We start from the raw sequence: 27647 nt of genomic DNA on the forward strand, positions 1-27647 counted from the left end.
AGAAAGCTGATCTCAGAACTGAGTTGCTCAAATCTATTAAAGCCACCGACGGTGTGCAAAAAAATATTCACTGATCAAAAATCAGCACTTGACACACATTTTTCTGGTGCAGAAACCTTGTGGCGCTCTCTCAAACCGGCTGTTACAGGAGGTCAGGGTTGACTCTGCAAGGGCTCATTAATTTAACGGCAAACAGGGGGTTGCATCCAGACACCTGCTGCACTAGCACACAAAGAGTGAGACAGCCTTATTTTTGATCAATTATGGAAGCTCTGTATTTGAGAAAGCTGCCAAGGACGAAGATGTAAGCATGCATTGTGGAATTCAGAAAAATCATGGGATCTAAAAATATACATCCCATATTTTGTGCACAGTGACAATTTGTTCAAACGATATAAACGCTTCAGTGGAATCAACAATATAATTGTAACGTTTGGTGTACTGGAGTCAAGATGAGATGCAGGAGTAGAAACTTTAAATCCATTAACCACAATAACAGGTGTGAAACAAACATAACAATTCAAGAACTGACAACTACTGACAAAACTAGAGGGTATATATACACTTGGAACTTAATGAGGGAATGATATACAGGTGGGGATAAGGAGGGCGTGATCAGGGCAGTGACTTCTGAGAAACGTAGTGCAGGAGAGAACTTCAAAATAAGAGCCCTTGAATGTGGTGAAGACAGACTGTGACAATAATATAATATAATATAATATAATATAATATAATATAATATAATATAATATAATATAATATAATAGAATAGAATAGAATAGAATAGAATAGAATGTGATGACAAGTATTACATATATTTTATCCAGTTTGTTGCTATTGTGTGTTGGACTTTCTTGTGCTCTTCAAACTTGTTTTATACAGAGGTGCCGTTTTTTTGTTGTGGATTCTTAAAGTGACAGTTCACCCAAATAAAATTCTCTCATTATTTACTCACCTTCTAGCCATGTATATAATTTTTTCTTCTTCTGCAGAACTCAAACAAAGATTTTTAAAAGAATATCTCAGGTCTGTAGGTCCACATAATGCAAGTGAATGGTGACCAAAACTTTAAAGCTCCAAAAATCACACAAAGGCAGAACAAAAGTAATCTCTCTGACTCCTGTGGTTTAAGTCACATCTTCTGAAGCAAACCAGTCGGTTTTGGGTGAAAACAGACCATCCTTTTAGATTAGTCAAGGAGACTGCTGATATCAAGATTTATAGTGAAAAAGGAGTTATATTTTGGTCTGTTCTCACTCAAAATCGATTTGATCACTTCAGAAGAGATATTCGTCTAAAAAATACATTCATAAGTCATGATAGAAAGTCATACACATCTGGAATGGCATGATGGAGTGTAAATAATGAGTAAATTTAGATTTTTGGGTGAACTTTTCCTATAATACCAAACAGACATATAATTAAATGACCTTGTCAGGTGAGGATTTCTCCACAGGGAGATGCTGTAGGAGCTATTGCTTTGGTGAAAACTGGTGTTTGGTTTGGAAAGTTTTTTGGAAAGTGACTCAATGCATATGTGGTTTTTTTTAATACTAGAATGTTTCATTTTTGTGCTGTTGGGCTCATTCTGCCTAGTGTTAGGGGCTAAGAAAACTTAGCTGCTGAGAAAACAAAGAATTATTATTTATTTATTTTTCTTGGGAACAAACTGTCAGGTGTTGTATTTGACAACACGTGCACACTCTGCCTTTTTCCCCACACATACGTGTACATACACAAAGAATATGATATAGCCTATCAAAAGAACTTACAGATTCGCAGAAAAGATACAATCACACAAGAATGTACACCTTAAAAACCAGTAGAGCCAAAAAGGCTCAAATATGTGTGTGTGTGTGTGTGTGTGTGTGTGTGTGTGTGTGTGTGTGTGTGAGAGAGAGAGAGAGAGAGAGAGAGAGAGAGAGAGAGAGAGAGAGAGAGAGAGAGAGACAATGGCTTGACTGACTACTTCACCTCAGGAAAGACATACAAATGGAGGGCTCACACTCTTGTTTTTTATTATAGTAATTATATTATATTAATTACTTACTGGATCTGAAACCTTGTTTTTGCCTCAGGACAGGATTTCTTTTTTTTTCAGGCTAGTAAGGGCTTAGTTTGTACGCCCCTTGAAATGTCAAGGGAATTTTGCTAGTCTTAAGTATTTAAACATGCAAAGCAAAATGGCGCCCTTTACTGGACATTGAAACCCTGCATGTCTATAAATTGCACTGCCGACCAAGGCATTGAACAGTAAATAAACGTGGTGATCTTATTTTATCACACTATCACGAGCAGATGGAAATTAAATCGTTGTGTATTTGTGTTTTATTTGTATTTATGTATTTACATCTTATGTATGCAAGTAGCCTATAATTGGTTTTAAGGCACAATAATAAAAATTGCACATTCAATCAAGCCTGGGAGTTTTTTTTATTATTTTCTTTTTTTCTACCGATATGTGCAAAACCAAACCAGGAATTTTATTTAATAACTTATAGGAGCGCACTAGCAGATTAATGATTCATACGAACCACATTTAACCGCATGATTAATTGTGCAGGGATAGGTCTTTCAGCGTTCAAGGTAGAGTTTGATATAAGCGTTGAATTGGGGTCACACCGGATTTAAAACAATCTAGTTTATTCCGTAGATGGGAAATTTACAAGCACAAGGTTATTTATTTACATTTTTCTCTGACCTTGACTGAAAAAGCTTATATTTTACACAAATAACCCATTGTAACTGGTTGTTTGACCTTTTGTATTATTATTATTATTATTTTTTTTACGTATAATTATTGTAAAACCTCTGTCACAGTCTGAGAGACGTTCCCTGTCATTACTGAACCAGATAATCGAACTTTCGGTTAGATATTAAAACAGTCACGTGATATGAAACTGTATAGTTGGACGCCATCTTGGCTCAGTGCTTGCACTTATGGGTGGATAGCGTCATCCTTCCTGTTAGATCCGTAATGACAGCAGTTTCCTGCATAGTGTTTACAGTTTGACCGTGTGCACTTCGAGAGTCATGAGCGCTGCTTCGCTGGTCCAGAGGTTAGCTGGTGTTTCGGGGGCTCTTGCAGTTGCTGCAGGTGCATATGGAGCGCACGGTAAGAATGATCTCTGAATGATTGTTTTATTTGACAGGCAGATCTTATCAAGTCAAGACAAGTCAAAATATTGAAAGTCAGCCTGGACACTGGACATGTCGTACGTGCCTGAGCGCATAGCCAATACATATGGGAGGCATTTCCTCAAAGTTTAATCAAGCTGTCTTGCAACTTACTCTTTCGTGCCTTTCTCTCTCTTGGGCAGGCTTCAGACACAGTGAAGCGAGTGATTACCAGAGAGAGGTGAGTTTTCCGTTCATGTCTAATTATTGTCAAGTAATATTGTGGACACAGCGGGGGTTTTGGAATTATTGGGGTATAATGACAAATTGTAAGAAGTTAAAACGGAGCCAATCTTGTGAATGTGATGCATTAGTCCATTCTTTGTTTATGTGTACTTTTTGTGTCATCAGTTGTTTGATACTGCAAACAAGTACCATATCTACCACAGTCTGGCTTTATTAGGAGCTGCTCGCTGCAGGAAACCTGCGCTGGTAAACACATCTCTCATCATCATTTTTAAACATTCAAATGAAATTTCATAAATTTTATCTGTAAACTGAAACCACAGAATCCATTTGCATTGACTGATCAACATGAGATGAATTAAATTGAATTAGCAGATAAACCTAAACAGATTTTGTTTCAGAATTACATGAAGCAGATAATCAGAATGAGAATCACTTTTATTTGCCAGTTTTTTTATATCTTCCCAACATGCAAAAGAAGACTGTTACCACGAACACAGAAACATCACGATATACCCATTATTATATGACGTATACACATTTCTAAATGATACAAACAATACATATACAATCAGTATGTTCGTGCTGGCCCCCCCATAAATTGGCTTGAGACCATTTAAAATAACAGAAAGTAACACACTTTTCTTTTTACTTCAGGCGGGCACACTTCTCCTTGCTGGCATGGGCTGCTTCTGTGGTCCCCTGTACCACCAGGCCTTAACAAATGACCCCAGCTTCAGTAAGCTGGCACCGATCGGAGGCACACTACTCATTGTCGGCTGGGCTGCCATGGCCCTTTGAACTTAAAATCTTGACCTTTATCTCTATTTGGCTCACCCTGACCCTGAGATGTTACATTTTGTCACTAGAACAAGAAATAAATAGAGATGGGGCAGCTGAAAAAGAGAAGGGCTTATCTAAACCCTTCTCAGTAACATCTGGAAAGTGATGATTAGGCACTGGGACAGGGGTGTGGGTTTTCACAGTATTGTAAATTGAACACACTGTTTTTATTTATAAAATCAATTTATTTTCCACTTTCAGTGAAGGAAAAAAATAACTTCACAACTCAAAATACAAGCTTATTTACTGACAAAAAAATAAGCTTGTATTTGAGTTGTGATTTATACAGTTCCTTCATATTTTTATGCAATAACCTCTTAATTTAGGGTGTGCACTTACTCAATGTCTTTTCAAAAGAACACTTTCAGTAAGGCATTTACAGTAAATTTGGAAATAAACTATAAACCTATGGTCTTATTAAATAGTTTCCATTTGACATTTTATCATTTCTTTCTCAAAACGGGATTAGCCTATCATATCTTTCCTGTTGATTGATGACTTTGGCGCAGGAGATGAACTGTAGCTAGAAGTTTCATGATGGTACAAAAGCAAATTTCAGATTTTTTTTTTTGTGTGTTCATCCAAATCAAAGATTTCCCAAACAATATACACATCTTCTCATCTGCTCTACTCCAGAGCCCAAGTCAAAAAGTTTGCTAGATTTACATGCTAAAGAAGGCAGAAACGTGTCATCACAGGTCTGTGAAAAGGGTCCATTATCACATGCATCATTATTTTGTCAGCATGGGGGGGAAACATTTTGAGAAGCTTTCCTTTGTGACTTATTACTAAGAGTGATAAGGTGTACTCTATGTTGAGTGTGTGTGTATACTTTGTTGGAGAAAACAAATAAAGCTGTCTGAGACGTTGATTGCCAGTTTGACCTTCTTCTGATATTGTGGTTTGTGGAGGAAATAGCTCTCTGAATAATTCGGTCAATTAAAAGATGTCTCAATAGCCTTTGGGCTTTGATCCTGTAAGTATGACAGTGCAAAGCAGTTCATTACCCATGACCTCACTTTTAGCGCTTCCAGTGTCCAAATTTATCTTTATTCAAATGGAAGTGAAATCCATTGAGGTTCTAATTCCAGGGCCTGTGACTGTCGGCACATCGCTGAGTTTGGGACCTTTGAAAATTGCTTTATAAATCCTCAGGTCAATTTGCAAAGGCAGCTTCATAAGCCAACTCTACTGAGGCGAGAGGCTTCTATTGACGCTGCATGTCTCGATAAAGTGATCACACCACTCGTAAAACCCTCATTAACTCAGGCTATTAGCAGAGGCGGGCAAATCAGGACAAGGCAATCAAACCACTTTAGTCCACTCTTTGCTGTACTGATGGAAGAATAAGACATTCTTTGTACTAGTAAAAAGAAACAGTAATGCTTATACTTGAAGAACTAAACAATATAAAGTCAGTTGTCTGATGTGCATGTTAATGAGGTATGATTTTAGACCCAAAATAAGCTGGAAAGTGCTGTAAGTCTTCAGATTCTGCAACTTTATATTGATGCCTTTTTGAAAGGTTTTTCATTGTATCCTTTGTCTCCACGCTGACATATCAAAAGCGTTGGGAATTCAACCAGTGATTCATTACTGAAGTCAGATCAGGGTCTCTTCATGAAAATCCATCAAGGCGTATCACGTTCTGCTTTATAAGGCCATGTTAAGTGTCTCCTCCTTGTCTCTGTCCGGAGAGCATCTGCCAGTAAAAATCAATGTTTAAAGCACCCAGTACATTGCAGTGGCCATGTAGTCATTCAGTCGTTAAATTGTCATTGTGCTTGAATGAACTCTCTGTTTCAGCCAAAATCAAAGGGACATCACTGTTGTGAAGAGACTTTTAACTTGATTTCTCTTCAGTTGGGTAAGTAACAGTTAGTGTAATTTCAGGGTGTTGAGGTAGGTATTGTTAATTGTGACTCACAGGAGTTGAATTCTCCAAACCATAGCCAACATGGCTTCCTTCACTCCCCTGAAGACCTGCTGACATTATGCATTTACCCTCACTGGTTCTTTGGGCAGTGTTTGGCACCCAATTCATTGCTCATTCTGAATTAGTGTGACTCAGGTTGTCAGTCATTGTGCACAGACAGGGGCTATTTTGCAAGAACTTGGAAAGAGATGTTGTCTGAAGGTGTTGGAGGATTCGTTTTTTCGTCTTTGAATGAAATGTCCTCAAACTCTGATACGATTACCCAAACCCCTTTCATAGATATTCCTTCTCTCCCGCTTCCTATTCGAGGCATCAATCATAACAGCACATCCCACAGAAGAGTGTTAATACAATTTCCCTTCAACATATCAGACTCCTTTCAGCCCTCTGCCCATAAAAAACATCACCATCTTTTCAGATGTGCTGTTTCAAAAGCTGTCAAAAACATTCTTCAAAATTAAAATCTCATTTGAAACTGTGTGTAGGGTTTTTCTTTTTTTCTTCTTCTTTTGTGGCATTAAGCCCATCAGCTTTCCACCACCATGGTCTGAGCTCGATGGAAACATGGCCACTGCATGTCTGTATGATAGACAAGTGGATTGTGTCCATACAAAAGCCTGACTAAAGAACCTGAATGCAGAAGACTTTCGTATTAGAAATGAAGATATAATTACATGCATATCAGGTGACAGGATTCAGTTGTTAATTACAAGGTAAAGAACTGCTTGGAATAGTGCAGAGAGTATTAAAGCGCCTTGCTGACTTGGCCTCCTCCGTTCCTTTACACTGCATCAAATATCTGTGCTGTCAGCCTCAGATGCTGCTTCAAAGGGACAGTATTTCAAGGTGACACCTCAGAAGAGGGGGTCGGAATGGGATGGGGAAAGCTGGCAAAGGGTTTTGAAAATCTTTTGATCAATCTGTGGAAAAAAAGTGAGTGGAGGAGAGGAAGAGTTTAAAAGCTGTCAGGGGCGCGTTTGATTGAGTTCATGTGTCACAAGCGTGTGCAACTCACTCTTGAATCTGAGCAGGATCTGAAAATTAAGGGGGCTCAGGGCAAAAATGCCCCAAAATTTACAAAAAATTGTGGGGGCAAAAAATGCCCCACTTTTTGTTTTTTAAATATAAAATCTGATATAGTTCCTAATATTCTTTTCAAAGCCTAGTTATAAACATTATCAAACAAAATACGATTTGATGTTGATTTAATTTGGGAGGAAACATATTCTCAGTCGAATTATTTAGACTGAGAACCTATGTTAATTAATTAACTAAACAAAATATTTAAATAAAAAAAAGAGGAAAAAAATTATAATATTCAGATGTGTTTAGGAAAAAAAATGCCCTCATATATGTACAAAAATAAATAAAATCCACTGAAAATCCCAGTGGGAAAGGCTCTCTACAGTTATGAAGAAGTTAATTTCTGACTCTGATTGAGACCCAATAAATGTCTGCCTCATTATCACACAGATTTCATACTTAAATTTGACTTCAATTTACAGTAGAAATAATCATATTTTTTATGTTTAGCATAGAACTATTATATCAAATTATTACCTTTCTGATGTCAGAGATGCAAACTACACACCTTTTGGCTAAAGTCACCTTTTTGTTTACATAACTAATTTACTTATTAAAATAACTTGAAAAGGGGACTTAAAAAACAAACTGAAATACAACAATCAAATCAGATGAATGTATAGGCCTACCCCTAGAACACTTAGGCCCTACATGACTTTTTCACCCCTTTCACCTCTCATGCGTTTGCAACCCTGTGATGTGATGAGAAGCAATTTCTTACTCAATCTCTCCAAAATTACATAAAATTGGTGCATATAATTATTTGCCAAAACAGCTTTAATTTCGGTGGCATTTTTGTCTCATTCTATATCATTTTTATCCCTGTTAATTTCTGACTCTGGCCAGTACATTCTTTATAATTAAACGTGAAACTCTGGGATTGGATGGATTTGAGTCCCGCTGAAAGTACTACTATTCCCAAGATTCTCTGAGGATGCTTGTGATTTCCGGGAAGTGTTGGCATTGGGAAGGTGCGCGCAGGGGAACCGAGCTGTTGGAAATGACGGGAGAAAATCCTGTTTCAGAAAAGAAATCAAAACAAACAACCCGGGTCTAAAGGCAGAGAGCGTTGAACTAGCGGACAACAGGGTGTGTTTAAACTCAAGTAGAAATACCAGCGCTGATGCTTGAGGTCTGTAGCTAATTAGCACGTTAGCTCTCATATTTACTGATCCACACCTGCTAGTCAGCTAATTTGAGCAGCTTGATCTTGAAGTGTGGACACGCTCGTTTATCAGCTGAAAATAAATAAATAAATAAATCCCATCTATCGCCCCCTCCCTCAACACATGTAATGGGTAATTTGTGATGATCTGTATGACTTGGTTTTAGAGGTGTCGTGTTTGTTATAATGAACGGTCAAGCGTTTGATACATTAACTGGCTAATTAGCGGCTTAATCTGCCCACTGACCTACATTCCGCTGCAGGCGCTATGAATAACTTACGTATGTTTAAGTATGTAGGTGTTATTAAAATTTAAAGGAATATTCCGTGTTCAATACAAGTTAAGCTTAATCGACATCATTTGGGGCATAATGCTGATTAACACAAAAATTTATTTTGACTATCCGCTGCTGCTTATTAAAAAAAAAAAGGAACATTCTGGGTTTCAATGAGGCACTTACAATGGAAGTTGCAGAATATTAGCTTCACATTTTACCCCCCATGGCACTATTCCCTTAAATTGTAAGAGCCTCACCGTAAACTCAATTGTTGATATTTTATTTTTTAAAGAAAAAGAGGTAGCGGGTGTGTTGGGGGCTTTACAACGCAAATAAATATTTCACCTTTCATTGTTTGCGCGAGTTTAACAGCTGAATTATAATTTGTTGTTTAAACTCGCGTTCACACAGCCAGCTACTTTGTCGCTGCATGTCGCCAGTGGTCTAAACATCACTGTTTCTTTACAATTAATATTATTATTAAAATATTAGGATCACGTGAGCTCTACCATCTTCACTCGTATTGGCTGTCGCTCCCGAAAGTTGCTCTTCATTTGCATAAAGTTAAACATTTCTCAACATTGTCGGGTCGCTGGACACGCCCACATCCGGTTGCCAACGGTCGCCGTCGCTCGTGTTGCCGGAAGTAGCCAGCTCTCATTGAAAATGAATGAGATGAGGTCGTTTTGTCACTGCGTGTCGCTGGCAGTGTGAACGCAGCTTAGCGCAAACCTGCAGGTGTTCCCCCTTTTCTCCTGGAAAAGGACAGGAGGAGGGGCTTCTACGACTTGGTTCATAGTAAAGTACAACCAATAGCTGGAATCAAGTAGATGTGCATATTTTCAGAACTTACCAGGTAGTCCAACTTCCTCGCTCACTTCCCTCCAAGCGATGTCTTTTTTTGTCCAGTCTCTGTACATGTACGACATTGTGTCATACAATTCCGGGTGCCCACACACCGCTACAATAATTTTTTCATCCATTTTTCCAGATTTCTTCTGCTACTACATCCGAGGACAATCTCAATGCTGATAGGCTTTCGCAAAAACGCGTCATGCGAATGAAGCGATTTCGAGTCACAGCATTCACTTCATTCATGTTGCCCGGATCCAGGGCACGCTGAGTGACTCCAGTAATTTTTCCTAAGCAACCAATTGGCCTGGTTGCTTGGGAGGGTAGAGTCACATGGGGTAACCTCACGGTTGCTATAATGTGGTTTTCGCTCTCGGTGGGGCGTGTGGTGAGTTGTGCATGAATGTCACAGAGAATAGCATGAGCCTCCACATGCGCTAGGTCTCCGCGGTAACGCGCTCAACAAGCCACATAATAAGATGTGCAAATTGACTGTCTCAGACGTGGAGGCAACTCAGGTTTGAACTCCACCACCCAGATTGAGGCGCGTCACTACGGCACCACGAGGACCTAGAGTGCATTGGGAACTGGGCATGCCATATTGGTGAGAAAAGGGGAGAAAATCCTGGAGAAAAAAAAAGATGGGACGAGTCAAAATAAATTTGTATGGTAATCAACATTATGCCACAAATGCTGTCCATTGAGCTTAATTTGTATTGAACCCGGAATATTTTTTTAACCTGAGTTAAGTTGGGTAGTTTGCATGCCTTTACCAGCAGAGGGCCATTGGGAGTTTTGCTTAATTTTTGAGAAATTTGCTTAATTTGAAATGAAAGTAATCACTTTCCATAATTAACAGAAATACAATCAAGACTCAGGACATTTTATCAGGGTGATTATTTTTTTTAACGGTTTGGCCAAATTGTGATGTTCTTTTTTGTTTGTCCAGGTAATGCTAAATGGAGACAATCATGAGTGCCGTGGCTGCGCGTGCGCCGACGCCAGTGAAGCGGGTGTCCGAAGTGGACTTCCGCTCAGGCACGACACTGGAGCAACTGTCGGAGCAGGTGCAGGAGTTTGTGCAGCTGGAGCACGAGGAGTTTGGAGACCAGACCGCGCTCGAGGTGCACATGGCTAAAGACTTCATCTTCAACATGTTGGGTGAGAAATATCACAGTCCCACACATAACACGAATAGTGTTTTTGTGTGTAATGTATTATGTGTATGTATATATTTATAAATACATACATAATACTTACAACTTAAATATTTGCATTTCTTTCAAATTTTAAATTGTCATATTTATCTTAGTCTTTTCTAACCTGATACTTTAAGACACTTAAATTGTTATGTTAAACAAATTTCATTTTACTTTTCAAAGCTAAATATCTTCAATATTCTTGTTCCTGACTGGAATTTTGCAAACTGACAAAAATGCTATTTAATTCATTTACATTTTTCAAATGCCATTTTCTGTTCAGGCAAAATTGTAAGATAAGAGTATGGACATGTAAATCAGCAATTGTATTAAAAACGTTAACAATAATTACAAAATTATCATTTAGAAAAAGTAGTACCTACACTGTAAACTATAATATATTGACTAATTGATTGAGTAAACTCATTCCCTCAATTGGGTAATAGCATCTCCAAAACTTATGTAGTTAAGTTTACTATTCTTGGTGTTCATATATAATGAATTTAAGGTAACTAGAAGCATGTAGATTTGCTATGTAAATGTTGTTGTTTCAACTGAATAATTTTAATTAAATTAAGGTCAGTCAATATCAAAAATTTATATGGCTGATTCTAGGTCAGTCAATAATTAAACTTAATTCTCCACAGAAATACCTGTACTTCAGTTGCAATTAATAATAATAATACCTTTTATTTATAACACACTTTTCTTGCACTCAATGCATTACAAGATTGAACAAACACATAACATACAACAGCAACCACCATACCCACAAAGTTAAAAAGACTAAACACAAAATTACTAACATTCAGCAGCAACCTCACATAAAACTAATATCAATAAATATTAAAAGACTACCTTAAATAAACAAGTCTTAAGTAACTTAAAACAATCCGAGGTTGGGGCGTTTCTAATAGTAAAAGGAGGGCATTGCAGTAATCCATCCAAGAGGTTATAAAGGCATGGATAAGCCTTTTTGCATCAGCCAGAGAGAGGAAGGGTCTAAGTCGGGCAATATTTCTAAGGTGATAAAAGGCAGTTTTGGAAATATTTTTAATGTGTGCATCAAATGTCAACTGAGCGTAAAGATGACACCCAGTTTCCGCACCTGGGAGGAAACAAGGCTGTTGTCAATCATCAATTTGAGTTTTAGGTAAACTTTACGTGTAGCAGCCAATGTACCAATGAGCTTGAGCTCAGTTTTGGTAAAGTTCAGCTTCAGAACATTATGCTGCATCCAGGTAATAATTTCATGCTGACACTCCATCAGCACAGTTAAATTGCAGTTAATATCAGGGCCAGTACTGATGTAGATTTGTGTATCATCAGCATAGCAGTGATAACCAATGCCATGCGTCCCAACAATCTGCCCGAGGGGAAGCATATAAATGCTGAATAGAGTGGGGCCAAACACCCCTGTGGAACACCCTGATGCACTGGTACAGTCTCAGACTTATTATTACCCAAGATGACAAACTGAAAGTGATCTTTAAGATTAGATTTAAACCAGTCCAGCACTGTCCCAGAGAGACCAAGCCAGCTGTGCAGCCTATCCAGTAAGAAGGTGTGAGATATAGTGTCAAATGCAGCACTGAGGAAACATATTACATTGGTCAACAGATGAACAAGTAGGAACATTGGCTGGTTTAAGTAGTCTATTAACTATCTTAACACATTCAGATTTTCAATCTGTGTTTGTTTGCCCTGTGTTTAGTAATGTTTTTCCAGTCAGTTTGACCAGGGACGAACTGCTGAACATTTGGCAGCACATAACAGACAATCTTTTCCCGGTTTTTGAATGTTCTGCCGTTTTGCTGGACATTTTAGTAAGAGGCGCAGCTGTGTTGTTTAAACGCGCTACGAGACGTAGGTGAGGGACGTGAGCCGGCGCACTGGTCAAGCTCCGTCAGTGCGGCGTTCGAACAGCACTGCCGGGCATTCATCTACCGAATCTTCGCTCTCTTCCCAACAAAATGGACGAACTACATCTCCTCAAACGTTCAAATAGGGAGTTTTCAAACTCTGCTGCACTGTTCCTCACAGAAACCTGGCTGAGTGAAGCCATTCCGGTCAGCGTGCTACATCTGCCAGGCTTTCACTTTTTCAGAGCGGATTAACGGGGAAAATGAGTGGCGGTGGAACATGCTTTTACATCAGTGAATGCTGGTGTACAGATGTAACCACGTTAAAGAGGATGTGCTGTCTTAATTTTGAAGCGCTCTTTATTAACTGTAAGCCGTTCTACTCGCCATGGGAGTTTTCCTCATTTATTCTGGTGTGTGTTTACATCACTCAAAACGCGTCTGGGAACATAGCGCTGCAACAGCTGGCTGATCAAATCACAGACACCGAACAACAATACTCGGACTCAGTTATTATTATTCTTGGGGATTTTAACAAAGCAAATCTCACACGTGAACTGCCCAAATACAAACAGCACATTACATGCCCAACCAGAGACAGGAAGATACTGGATCACTGCTACACAACAATAAAGGATGCATATCGCTCTGTCCCACATGCAGCTTTGGGACTCTCTGATCACTGTCTGGTTCATCATCTTTCAACCTACAGGCAGATATTAAAATCAGCTAAACCTGTAGTCAAGACTGTAAAGAATGGACCAATGAAGCAGATCGGGAACTACAATCCTGCTTTGACTGCACTGATTGGAGTGTTTTTTGAAGCTGCAGCTACAGACCTGGATGAGCTCACAGATACTTTTACATCATACATCAGTTTCTGTGAGGGCATGTGCATCCCTACTAGGACATTTTTATCATTCAACAATGATAAATCATGGTTTACAGGAAGACTCAGACAGCTTCATCATGCCAAAGAAGATGCTTACAGAGGTGGGAATAAAGTCTTGTATAATCAGGCCAGGAACAAACTGAATAAGGAAATCATAATGGCTAAAAGAAGCTACTCTGAGAAGCTGAAAAATATGTTTTCAGCTTACAACCCTGCATCAGTGTGGAGTGGCCTGAAACAACTTCCTATTTACAGGAATCCTACCCCCAACCCTGTGGTGGACCAATGACTGGCTGATGAGCTGTATGTGTTTTACTGTAGATTTGAAAGGCCCAATTTCACACCCCACACGCACTCTGACCTTCACTACACACAAACACCAACACCTCCTGCAACCCCCCTCCTCCCCCCTCCTGCTACTCAACCTGCACTCAAGATCTGTGAAGATGATATGTGTTGCATCTTTCGGAAGCAATAGACGAGGAAGGCTTGAGGCCCAGATGGCGTCTCACCAGCATGCCTCCAATCCTGTGCTAACCAACTGGCCCCCATCTTCAGACAGATATTCAATAGATCACTGGAGCAGTGTGAAGTCCCATGCTGCTTCAAATGCTCAATTATTATCCCTGTCCCTAAGAAACCAAAAATCACAGGACTTAATTACTACAGACCTGTCGCCCTGACGTCTGTGGTCATGAAGTCATTTGAGAGACTGGTGTTGGCCCACCTGAAGGACATCACTGGACCCTTTCTAGATCCCCTTCAATTTGCTTATCTTGCAAACAGGTCTGTAGATGATGCAGTCAACATGGGATTGCATCATGTCATGCAACATCTGGACAGACCGGGGACATACGTAAGGATCCTTTTTGTGGACTTCAGGTCAGCTTTCAACACCATCATCCCAGCTATTCTCCGGACTAAGTTAAACCAACTCCATGTTCCCATGTCTATCTGTAAGTGGATTACCAGCTTTCTGACGGACAGACAGCAGCTTGTGAGACAAGGGAAATTCACTTTCAGCACCTGTACAATCAGCACTGGTGCCCCCCAGGGATGTGTGCTCTCCTCACTACTCTTCTCCCTCTATACCAATGACTGCACCACCAGGGACCCCTCTTTCAAGCTCCTGAAGTTTGCAGATGACACCACTGTCATCTGCCTCATCCGAGATATCGATGAGTCTGCATACAGAAAGGAGGTTGAACGGCTGGCTCACTGGTGCACAACCTGGAGCTGAACATGCTCAAAACAGTGGATATAATTGGAGATAATTGTGGACTTTAGGAGGAACACCCCAACACTGACCCCCCTCACCATTCTAAACAGCACTGTGGCAGCAGTGGAGTCATTCAGGTTCCTGGGCACTGCCATCTCACAGGACCTGAATTGGGAGACACACATTGACTCCATTGTGAAAAAGGCCCATCAGAGGTTGTACTTGCTTCGCCAGCTGAGGAAGTTGAACCTGCCACAGGTGCTGCTGATTCAGTTCTACTCAGCAGTCATTGAGTCTGTCCTCTGCACTTCAATAACAGTCTGGTTTGGTGCAGCTATGAAATCAGACATCAGAAGACTACAGAGGACAGTTTGGACTGCTGAGCGGATTATTGCTTGCCCCCTGCCCCCCCCTTCAAGAACTATACACTTCCAGAGTGAGAAAAAAGGCTGATAAAATCACTCTGGCCCCACTCACCCAGCCTATTACCTTTTTGAACTGTTGCCGTCTGGCCGACGCTTCAGAGCTCTGAGCATCAGAATCGTCAGGCACAGGAACATTTTTTTCCCTCAGGCTCTCATAAACATAAACAGTTAAAGCCGCCCCATTGAGCAGTAATTATGTGCAATACCAATAACTTCTGCCATTACAAACAAAGAAAAAAAAAAAAACGTTTTGCACTGTACATAACATACTTTATATAACAGATTTGTTTTAGATTTGCACTATGTATTTGTGTGTTTGTCTGTGTGTATGTACGTATATGTATAATTATTATTTTATATATATATATATATATATATATATATATATATATATATATATATATATATATATATATACACTCACCTAAAGGATTATTAGGAACACCTGTTCAATTTTTCATTAATGCAATTATCTAATCAACCAGTCACATGGCAGTCTGACATCCAAACTGAATGTCAGAATGGGAAAGAAAGGTGATTTAGGCAATTTTGAGCGTGGCATGGTTGTTGGTGCCAGACGGGCCGGTCTGAGTATTTCACAATCTGCTCAGTTACTGGGATTTTCACGCATTTCTAGGGTTTACAAAGAATGGTGTGAAAAGGGAAAAGCATTCAGTATGCGGCAGTCCTGTGGGCGAAGATGCCTTGTTGATGCTAGAGGTCAGAGGAGAATGGGCCGACTGATTCAAGCTGATAGAAGAGCAACTTTGCCTGAAATAACCACTCGTTACAACCGAGGTATGCAGCAAAGCATTTGTGAAGCCACAACATGCACAACCTTGAGGCGGATGGGCTACAACAGCAGAAGACCCCACCGGGTACCACTCATCTCCACTACAAATAGGAAAAAGAGGCTACAATTTGCAAGAACTCACCAAAATTGGACAGTTGAAGACTGGAAAAATGTTGCCTGGTCTGATGAGTCTCGATTTCTGTTGAGACATTCAGATGGTAGAGTCAGAATTTGGCATAAACAGAATGAGAACATGGATCCATCATGCCTTGTTACCACTGTGCAGGCTGGTGGTGGTGGTGTAATGGTGTGGGGGATGTTTTCTTGGCACACTTTAGGCCCCTTAGTGCCAATTGGGCATCGTTTAAATGCCACGGCCTACCAGAGCATTGTTTCTGACCATGTCCATCCCTTTATGGCCACCATGTACCCATCCTCTGATGGCTACTTCCAGCAGGATAATGCACCATGTCACAAAGCTCGAATCATTTCAAATTGGTTTCTTGAACATGACAATGAGTTCACTGTACTAAAATGGCCCCCATAGTCACCAGATCTCAACCCAATAGAGCATCTTTGGGATGTGGTGGAACGGGAGCTTCGTGCCCTGGATGTGCATCCCACAAATCTCCATCAACTGCAAGATGCTATCCTATCGATATGGGCCAACATTTCTAAAGAATGCTTTCAGCACCTTGTTGAATCAATGCCATGTAGAATTAAGGCAGTTCTGAAAGCTGAAAGGGGTCAAACACAGTATTAGTATGGTGTTCCTAATAATCCTTTAGGTGAGTGTATATATATATATATATATATATATATATATATATATATATATATTAGTTTTTTTATCTATGTCATGCTTCTGTTTCTGTATTGTTTTTTGTATTGTTGTGCACTGGAAGCTCCTATCACCAAGACAAATTCCTTGTATGTGTAAGCATACTTGGCAATAACACGGATTCTGATTATGATCTACCCCATCACTATTGATTTTAGAATAGTAACCCTTACATGCAGCATTGAGAGAGTTATGATAATCAGTTTGGTGTTGAACAAACAAATGCCTATGAACTGTTAGTCCAGACTTTTTATATTGCCGCTCAAGTTTCCTACCCCTGTCCTTCAGTAAACGTATCTGTATACCAGGGACATGGTTTCCTAAAGGTGACAACACGCTATCTCAGAGGTGCAAAGTCCTCCAACATAGTAGACAAATCAGAATTGAATTAAAAATTGGAAGCACAGAAACTGAATTAGAGAAAAGGTCATAGTCCATGTGCTTGATATTTCTAAATATGATAACACGTTCAATCAAATAATTTGAAGTTGAAGTGTTGTGTTAAAAAGTAATGAGCTTATGGTCACTTATACTCATTTTAGTGCTTTCCAGCGACTGAATAGCAACACCAGTGGAGCAAACCAAATCTAATATGTTGGAGTTGGAAAGGTGACACATTGGGTAAAATTAAAACCATCAATAATTTCCAAAAACTTGACCGCATTAACACAATTCAGATTGTCAACTTGAATGTTAATATCTCCAGTTAATACCATAGCTGGACAAATAGGACTTAGAAGTGTCAACAGTTCAGTAAGTTCAGAGAAGAGTGGGATAGGTTTAGGAGGACGGCAAATTAGCAGTACAAGAACAGACAAAACACCATGTATTTTAAAAAAACAAACATTCAAATGACAAAACAGAGGGAGCAGCGATTTCAGTGATTGATACATCGGATGTGTTAATAACAGCAAGTCCATCACCTTTACCAATGGATCGCTGCATATCAATAAACGTATAACCGGATGGAGCACACATATTGAGATTTAGGTAGTGATTGTCTTTATGCCACGTTTCACTGAGACAGAAAACATCTGTCTGTAACAGGTTTCTGTCTGTAATAATGCCAGAGAGGAGATTCATGTTTTATGATTCAGTGACCTTGTATTAAAGTGTGAAAGTCTTACAATACTGAGACGCGTAATCCCACCACACTTGTCAGAGTGAATTTCAGGATAACATAGTTTACTAGGACAAATGCCCTGGCAGATTGAGTAATGACGAACCAAGCACCTACGACTCGACCAAGATACGGTGATGCCGGCTCCAGTAATGCAGCGTTCCCCTTTGACATGGAGCAGACGTAGATGGCCCGGGCACGCCTCCCCAGCCATAGCATCGCGAATCACACACAGAGACAACATTTTACAGGACCATCCACACATATTTCCCTTATTAAAATCCTAAACTCAGGTCAATTCGTTCCCAAATCAGTGGATGGGTGAGGCGGGAATTAACCGCCGCCTAAATAATATCTCAGTGGTATCTTTATTTGTACCCAATGCTCCACCTTGCATCAAGCGTTGGTGGATAGAAGTTTGGGTATAACCCAAATCCACCAAAGCTTGATATGTATCCCCTTCTAAACTTGCCGGTATACGATATGTTCCTGTCCATCGGGAGCGGCCTGTGGAGCATCAGGGATCTGGATCAGTGTCCCCCACCTTGCTCACTGGACACTGGTCCCGGCAGTGCCTGGCTTCCCCGCAGCTCACACAGACCGGCCCAGGCTTCCCTACAGTGCCCATTGGGACGGAGAAGAGAGAGAAAGAAAAGCCTCTTTTTCCCTGCCTCCTGGAAATGCCACCATGTAGTCTTCTGGCAACTGGACGGCGTCTTCCAGCGATGCCGGGCTGTGGCACTGGACTCACTCGGTCAGAGATGAACTGCTCCAGTGTCACCAGGTCGACGATATCCACAGTCTCTCTGTGGTCCCTCTCTTTCTGTCAACTAATGTGTCTGTCTGTCTGCCTTTTTGGGTCTCCCTCCACCGTCACTATAATGAGAGACAGGTGTTAGTGATAATGACAGCCTAGGTCACGAGCCTTACCGCTCTCCCTCTCCCACAGACAGCTACATGACCAAGCCCCCATCCACACAGTAAGTAATAACAACATTAGGGTTTACAGAAAAACCTCACTAAAAAAATCACTAAAATCTCAGGTATTTAATGTACAATATATTTCATATTCATGAACCAACTGACTCTGTTTGTCCAGCAGGTGTCTCTAGTTCTCTTTGGTTTTGTTCCTCAGCAGTACAAATCAGCCCTCCTCTCTATACCCTTTTCTCATCACACCCTGTCTCCTTTGCCCTCTCCTCTTTTGTATGACATTAGTGAAGAAGAGGCAGATTCTGCAGAACTGTGTTATTTTCTGAAAACATCACCCCATTCAATAATCCTGTCAAATGCTGGTTTTGGTGACAGTTTCTCTTTTTCCCTCTTTCTGAAATGTTCGCACTCCCACAGCCTTTCCTTCTTCATGGAAACTTTAAACCTCCAGCTTTTCTCTTTTCATCTCATCTGTTGCATGAATCATGCTGAACTTCATTTATTTGTCCTTTATGTTTGGACTTCTGTTTACGAACATGGTTGGTTGGATGAATTTATTTTCTGTCATACTGACTTGGAATCTTTGCAGTTTCTCTTTTTGTCCACCTCATGCTGCTTTCAGTTGTTACGTGTCCCGTTTTCTCTCTCTCTCTTCTTTTACCTCTTGATGTTCAGTTAAAAGCTTGCCGCTTGCCACTGTCTCCATCTCATACACTACAAATATGCAGACTTTTTCAAGCGAGCATCCATCACACACTTACTGAGAGTGACAGGCAGGCAGCTTTTTATTTGTATGCAAGTTAGGGTGCTTCTTAGCATTGATTTTAAATATTCAGCCCTGTAATGTATCATTGAACAACTGATGATCCACTTTTGATGACCCTTGTCTCTACCTGCTCATCAAGTTTTACACATTAAGTCACCTCTGAAGGCCAGAATTCATTAAAAAAAATGCATAAGCCTTGACTTAAATGAATTCATATGACATTTTTTCTTTGATTAATCTTTGTACCATTATTCCCCTTTTTCATACCTCCATGACCTGCAAACATTAAAATACCATCTGCATGCCAGCCTGTAGACTGCCACAATACTGCAACCCTTTCCATCCCAGCAGAGCTAATTACATTGAAATAGTGTTATAGCTGGCAAAAATGAAAAGGACAAAAGGGATCATTATTATTGTTGAAAAACAATAAATATTTACCAGCTTCAATGTCATCCTGGAGTTAGGGCCACAGGGGACTAGGTTTGGGTGGTTAGCATATTTCGGTTTGCCAAAGTAAAAGAAAAAGTGAGAACTAATGCATGTTATATATTTTTTGCAGTATCAATCTCTAATGTGGATGAAAATATAATCAAACACATTGTTCGAGTTTTTTTAATGAAATTTTAAACAATTTCATTTTAATTTAGTAAGTAAAACACTCATGCAACCCTCATTCATTCAGTGTAGCTTGTATGTGCATTTTAAATTGGGGATGCATGAGGGCTGGGTGATATGTCTTCAATTTTATCTCGATATTTTTTATCCTATTTACAATTTTCAGCATATCACTCAATAATTATGTATTTGCCCTAAAATGGCTGAAAACATTTCTATTTTTTTAAACCAGAGGAACCATAATTTCATCCAAGTAGCCAAGAATATTCAATATTTCGACATAATAAATTTAATAAAAAGCATTATTTACCCTTCATATGTTTTTACTAATACATTTTTATGAATGAACATGGTGTGCAGAGCTACTTCACTGACTTATTTTTGAAACCCAGTTGAGCATTGCATAATACAAAATTATTACTGGGACGCATCAGGTTTATTATTATTGTATATAATTATTATATATAATGCTGAATTATCATTATTCTGATTATTAGATTTGTGTTATAGACAAAGACAACAAGGGAGGCTATGAGGTCGAAACTTCTGTGTTCTCCTTTTCTGTGAGATATAAAATAAATGTAAATGAATTAAGAAAATATTGTGCGGGTAATTTTGTTTTTGAGAATGTTGAAGGTTTATAGATCTATGCACCCTGAGCTAGCAGAGCGCAGTTCCATTTTTTCCCCATCATACAAAAGTAATCAATTTCTGTCCTGTTTACTTCACCTTCACCTGGGGCTTCTATTATGACAAAGAAAGTGATGTTGTATTTGCTTCCACTTCACAAGGAGCTTTTATTTAGACACAGAAAAGGCAAAGGCAATTTCCTGAAATGCTGTAATCACCTTCTTTTCTGTAATTCTTTGCCACATTTGTAGATTTGTATAATATCTTGTAGCGGTTACTAATGTTTGGAATTGCACGAATGCTTCAACCTGCATTACTTTGATTTCAAAATGCTCGCAAACTCATCTGAGTGTGCTGCCATGTGCACACAGGTCGGCATGTCACCGGTTTGTTCTGAATCACACAGACCATGTTTATCTGTCTTTAAATCACAGCCTTTTGTGGATTTATAATCACATATGACCAACTCGCCATTTTGATGTTATTTTGATTGGTTGTACAGCCCTGAAGGATCGTGAACTTAGTCTACTGATGCGCTCTTTATGAAACTTAATTGCTAAATAAAAGCACATTAAAATTGTTACAATATTCATGATATTGATAAATTGTACATTGTCAGCAAAACTTTCATGGTTATATCGTTAATATGCAATATATCGGCCAGCCCTAGGATGCATCAATACACATTATTTGTGCTGAACCTATAGCTGATTATTCAGAACAACATCGGTCAGTACTGATAGTTTGGTAGTTTTGCTTTTTATGCAACATTAAAATAAATAAATAAATAAATATTTTGAAATAAATTTAAATACATTTATTCTAAATAACTCTGTCTATGTCTTCCATGTTTTAGAGTAACTGGTCTCAGTTGTAAACAAAACACTGAAATTAAAGGCACATTATTAACAGAATTTTTAATTGCCTCGTCACGTTAAATTGATAAGATTTCTGAATGAAGCATGTCTCTTTTTTGCTGAAGAAGCCTCTACTTTAGCTTTACCGAACTGGTCATATTCCTTGCTCTGTCAAGCTTTAACATGAGCAATCAAATTGTATTAAAGTTGTATTAAACGTTTTAACGGTAGTTCCACCTCATGAAATTCTGTCAGTGCAAAGCTTACAAATACCAACTCTGCTTTCATTGTCACCCATTTTAAAGTAATCCCACACAAGACATTTTCTTTCACAATCAGCACTATTCATAGGCTAATTATCTGATGCATGTTTCCCTCTCCGTTTGACAGGAAATTATCGGCCCTGATTATCAGATATTTTTGACCAATCAGCCGATATCTGGTGTCGATACTTTAATCTGCCGATAGCGATGTTTGGCCAGTACACTAGTGCATCTCTAATGTAAATCATGACATAATAGTTCTGTGGGAAAAGCAACAGAATAAACCAATTGCCCCCTAGATGTGACTGATTTCAAACTCTGATTGTGCTGTGTATAACTGATGCATTGACAGCTAACCAGATCCCCTTTGGCACCTGTCATGGAGACTGATGTTTCTTCAGACCTGTTTGGAAATCATTGTTGTTCTGTTTTTGTCCTCAAGTGCTCAATCATGGTGACATTTGATAAAATGATGAGTGGAAACCAGCTGGTGCTGATGGCTTTGGCAGTTGGGGCTGATGAAGATAAATTAATTTGCATTTAACAATCTGGTAATTAGTAGAGCTGTTGCTTCTTGTGTTGGACACATGATTTTAATGCCTCCGGCAAGAAAACAGTTTCTCTCCCTATTTACTCTGTGGAGGATCATCTTTAGAGAATAGGTCATTAAAGCACTATCAAGTAACAGATCCATGTGGCAGCCATATAAGTAACTGAAAACATCCTTTTAATTACAGTGGATAAAAATATGTTTAAATGTGTGTGCTAAATAATTCTAAATATCTCCATGGTTACCAGTCTAAAAAAAAGAGACTGCATAAGATTATATCAGAAGCTTTCAAATGTGCAGCTAATGCTTTTAAAAAGAGGGGATGCATTTCAAAGTGAGAGCATTAGATTGAATTACAAAACTGAAATCGATGATGCTATTAATTTTTATCTTTACAGACAAATCATGTATTTACATATATTTGATGACAAAAAATAATACATTAAATTACCCAAATTTAAAAGTTCACACACCCCTTGGTTCTTAATATTGTTTGCTGCCGCCTCATGCATTAATGTGAAACCAACAATGTTTGTTTGTCTGTCCATCCATCTAACCATCCATTCTCCTTCCCTTACTCTTCTTTGTTGCAATGCAAGATTGTGGCTTTGGAGTCTCATGCTCATAATTGCCCAGTGTTTTTTTTTTTTCGAAAATAATTTGAATTCAGTTTCTTTTAATGGTGATGGAAAGGTCCATGCTATAATTAACCGTATGATGAATCCCTTTCAGCTTGACAAGGCTATACATCCAAAATTTGTAAATAATGAAAAGCATTTTAAAATATTAGAGAGTGTCCGAGTTCATTATCTTTTGTTTGCCGCTTGTGTTTGTATGGAAGAATGCATGACAGCCTTGGCATCTTCCTAGTTTGCTGGTCATATTGAAAATGACAGAAATGACAAACAATGAGGAGTTTATTACAGATTAAAATAAAATTGTCTTCCAAACAACTGACCTTTTCTTTGGTATTTTGAGCTAAATTAATTTGGTCACTCTTTTTTCCCTTTCTCCTTCCCCTCCTTTGTCTACCTACTCATCCTTTTGTCTTTTTTTTAACACAAGCGATGTGCATGTGTTTCTGTTTAGTTTCTTGTAATTTTGTTTTCACCCTGACCATAGTAAATTTGTTCTCACACTTTGAAGGGCCACAAAGTTTCGGCTTTTCCACGTGGATCATGCTTATACATCTAACATGTTATCCAGTGTTGGGTGTAATGCATTACTAAGTAATTAATTACTGTAATTACTTTTACTTTGAAAAAAGTAAAGTAATGGATTACTCTACAGTTACTTCTGATGTAATTGTGTTAAATACTGTATATGTATGACTATAGAACAATTCTATATAAAACAATAGTGAATTTTAAATATAACAATGTCTAATGTACAAATGTATGCTTTCTAATATAACGCAGCCCTCTTAAATTCTTTGGCCAGTTCATTAATAATTAATTCGATTTTATTTGATTTATTTGAAACAATTAAAAGAGCAATTTCATGTCTATCCTTGTATTTTTCACCTTGTCAATAAGGGTTTTCATAAGGGTTTTCGAATGTAATTAGTAATAAGTAATGCAATTACATTTCAGTACAGTAGTCTAATTACACTGTAGAAGATGTAATTACTTTTTAGTGTAACTTACACAACAATGACCATATCACATAGCAGTATGTCGTAATGTTCACAAACACAACAAAATAATTAAAATAACACAATAAAATAGTTAAAATTATGTTGCAAATTAGTCAGCAATGAATGTGCAAAGATATACCACTTAGAAAGTCTATATACAAATATTAGGAGTCTTTGCATGCTGTAATTTTGTATTGCTAACCATGACATTACCTTGCTGAATATTTCACAATTCAATTCCCCTGTGATTTTTGACCCATTTATTCTTCATCTTGCTTTACAGGCCTGGTGCAAAAGGTAGACAAGCGGCTACCAGTTGCTAATGAGTACCTGCTGTTATCAGGTGGGGCCAGGGAAGGTGTTCTTGACCTTAATCCAGAGGATTTAGGTGACTATGCAAAAGGTGTTGACTTTGATTTGGACTTTACTCTCTTGGTGCCTGCTCTCAAGCTACATGACCGAAATCAGCCTGTAACACTGGACATGCGGCATTCTCCACCATGCCATTCATGGCTGAGTCTGCGCCTCTGCGACCCCACAATGCTATCACAGTGGCGTATCTGCTGTCAAGACGAGAATAAGAGGGAGAAAAAAGACAAGGAGGATGAGGAGGAAGAAATTGGAGCAGTGCAAGGCTCAATCCCATCCTTGCGGTATGCCCAATCATTAGATGGATGCTACTTCTCTCCTTTGCTGGTGACTGATTGGTTCTGGAGTGTAGTTAGAATGGCGGTGGAAGAATTGCGACAGAATCCTCAAAGAGGGATCCCTGTTCCTGATCGTGTGGAGCGGAATGGTCCACTTACTACACTAATTCTCACTGCAGGAACTAGCCGAATCCTCTATGACTTGCTTCCAGTAGTTTCATTTCGTGGATGGCCAGCGGTTGCACAGGGGTGGCTCACGACAAATCATTTCTGGGATGGTAAAATAACAGAGGAAGAGGCCATAAGTGGGTTTTACTTGCTCCCTTGCTGTTCTCCAGCTGCTAGCCCTAATACCAGAACTGACCGTGAGTGGAGACTAGCCTTTTCCCGCAGTGAGGTTCAGCTGAAGAAATGTGTGGCCTACCCAATGGCACAGGCCTTCCAAGCAGCTAAAGCTGTACTGTCAAGACTGTTGGTTCGTCCTCGCACTGGCCTTAGCCTCTACCACCTACGTACCTTGCTGTTCTGGGCATGTGATCGCTTACCTACCACCTTTCTTAGCTGTCCAGACCATGACACACCTGCCCGCCTGTTCCTTGGTCTTCTTGATGACTTGGCACACTGCATTCTGGGCAAAAACTGTCCTAATTATTTTCTTCCTCAGTGCAACATGCTAGAGCACCTCACAGACAGTGCAGCACTATTAGTTGCACGGAAACTTGCACATTTACGCTCCGATCCTGCTGAGCACTTAAGAGCAGCATTAGAGCAGGCACGACAGGCATGTCAGCTCAAACGTGAAGCGGCAGGAGCTGTAAGCAATGGGCATAGGTTATCAGCACCTGGGCATGGATGTGGTGCAGGATCGCCACAAGATGACCGCTTAGCACAGCGACTTCAACAGCTTGTAACGGAAAACCCTGGCAAGTCTATTTCAGTCTTTCTCAACCCAGATGATGTTACACGCCCCCATTTTCGGATTGATGACAAGTTTTACTAACCGGACTAAGTTTTAAGGATGATACTCTGCCCAGGGCACAGCAAACATATACAACAAAGATTATAGTAAGAGGACATAGTTCTTTCACTGTGCTCTCTATTAATACAAATCCTAAACCAATCCCAGTTTTTGTATTTTATTTGCCTTTTTTCCACAGTCAGTCAATCAACAAGACTAACTACAATCAAAAGCACCTGTTTGATGCTTCAGTGAGGAATTGTAAAGAGGCTTTTACATGTTTTACCTCTGCAATGCCCCGGCTCAATGTTCAAACTATTTCAACTATGACCCTGCTGCCGCTGACCTGCCAAGTGTATGCTAATGATTATCATGAGATGATGCATCATTACATTGACGATGCCAATGCTAAAATCAAAAGATGTTTTCTGCAGCGTGTTTAATCAGAAGGTCAAAGTGACATTAAGTGGTGCATTGGCGACCTGATGCAAGTCACGTGAAAGTCCCTTAAGCGTTGCACATACCAACAGGTGTAACATATTTCAGGGACTAGAAGAGATCAGATGGATTTTCTATACTATAATGCAACTCATGAAATCTTAAAAAGGTAATTCAAGGGCATCTTACAGACATCTCCCATTGATGGACTCCTCCAATGATGATATTCTACAGGGTTTTAAGAGGGTTGTTGCCCCGAAGTTCAGTACTACTGAAAAGAGAGATTACATATTTTCTGCTGTATTCCACGACAAGGCCTTAGGGCAATTGAACAGGAAAACAACAAGACCAAGGTGCACTCTGATGAAATGGAATGTAATATTTTTTTTTTGAAGAGATGTTTTGGGACTGTTGATTATATAATCTCTCTTTAGTCTAGTCTGTCAGTTACCCTGCTTGCTCCCTTTCTCAGGTACTTTTTTTCATTCTTTTGACTGGCAAGTTGGAGGCGTTTTACAGAAAATAAAAGCAGAAAGAGAGAATAAAGAGACAAGGAATATCTATGAAACTCAGGGCCCATACTTTATTTGTAAGAAGCTGCTGTACATCCTGTAGAAATAATCTTTTTAAAATATGAACTGTTCCAAGCTTTTTTGTTAACTAATTAGATATCTAGGTTGGAATGTGCCGATGATGACGTATATGATTCCTGAGACTGTTTTGGATACTGATTGGTTGAGCTGATGACAGTGATTGATGCTGATTGGGTATCAAGCTTGGTTCCTGATTGCATTCTAATCTGCACATAAACAGATTTGAGCAAGAGTGTGTGTTAGTGTTGTTCTAAGGGCTTTTGTGATTCTAAGGATCATTTGTGTGCTGGTTTTGTGTGTATATCAGCAAAAAAACTGCGTCAGAATATTCAGAGAATGGGATTTTGTGGCGATAGAGTTCCCTGTCTTGCTCCCACAGATTTGCTGTGAGAGGGAGAGATGATAGAGAATGTCAAACACAACATACTGGATAGACTAGACCAAACAAATGGAGTTCCTGCAGACAGCTGCTCTCCCTCGCTCACTTCCTGCTTCTGTCTCCTTCCAAATTCCCACTTCACTGACCTCAATCACTGATTGCTCTTTATCCATTTCTTCCTCTTGGAGCATGTTAAAGGATCATAGAACGATGTTACATATGTATTCAGCATTAATCGCATTAGCACCCTGTGGAAGATGGCAGAATATTCATGTATGCTCCTGACATGGCTGCTGTGCAGAAGCAGAACAATCAGTAACAAGAGAATGATGAGTAATAGGCTAAAATTAATTTTTCTAGTAGGTTCCTACTCCCATATTGCTGAATTTGATGTGTGCTTCTTATGCAAATTTAGGAGATTGCGCTACTGACAAAAGTTTTGTGAAGACTTTTACTACTATACATGGTATTATACATAGAATGTTTTGGTAGTTCTACTCTGTGCTGT

At 39.3% G+C, this 27647-nt stretch overlaps 1 protein-coding gene across 1 annotated transcript; it reads left to right on the forward strand.

Moving 5' to 3' along the window:
* Positions 1 to 2974: 2974 nt before the first annotated feature.
* On the forward strand, positions 2975 to 27086 carry LOC127645122 (nucleotidyltransferase MB21D2-like). Its single transcript, XM_052128644.1, has 6 exons — positions 2975 to 3115; positions 3321 to 3358; positions 3529 to 3609; positions 4021 to 4161; positions 10480 to 10681; positions 24408 to 27086. The coding sequence occupies exons 1-6, from the start codon at positions 3034 to 3036 to the stop codon at positions 25769 to 25771; spliced, it is 1908 nt and encodes a 635-aa protein (XP_051984604.1). The 5' UTR covers positions 2975 to 3033; the 3' UTR covers positions 25772 to 27086.
* Positions 27087 to 27647: the final 561 nt, after the last annotated feature.

The sequence above is a fragment of the Xyrauchen texanus genome, chromosome 1 (assembly GCF_025860055.1).
Source record: "Xyrauchen texanus isolate HMW12.3.18 chromosome 1, RBS_HiC_50CHRs, whole genome shotgun sequence".
In the NCBI taxonomy this organism is placed as follows: Eukaryota; Metazoa; Chordata; class Actinopteri; order Cypriniformes; family Catostomidae; genus Xyrauchen; species Xyrauchen texanus.

What these genes read in the sequence shown, in the direction of transcription:
- LOC127645122 (XM_052128644.1), top strand. Translation starts at nt 3,034, where the DNA reads ATGAGCGCTGCTTCGCTGGTCCAGAGGTTAGCTGGTGTTTCGGGGGCT. An exon ending in CGAGTGATTACCAGAGAGAG is followed by an intron (nt 3,359 to 3,528) that starts GTGAGTTTTCCG and finishes TTGTGTCATCAG; the next exon opens with TTGTTTGATACTGCAAACAA. An exon ending in GCTGGGCTGCCATGGCCCTT is followed by an intron (nt 4,162 to 10,479) that starts TGAACTTAAAAT and finishes AGGTAATGCTAA; the next exon opens with ATGGAGACAATCATGAGTGC.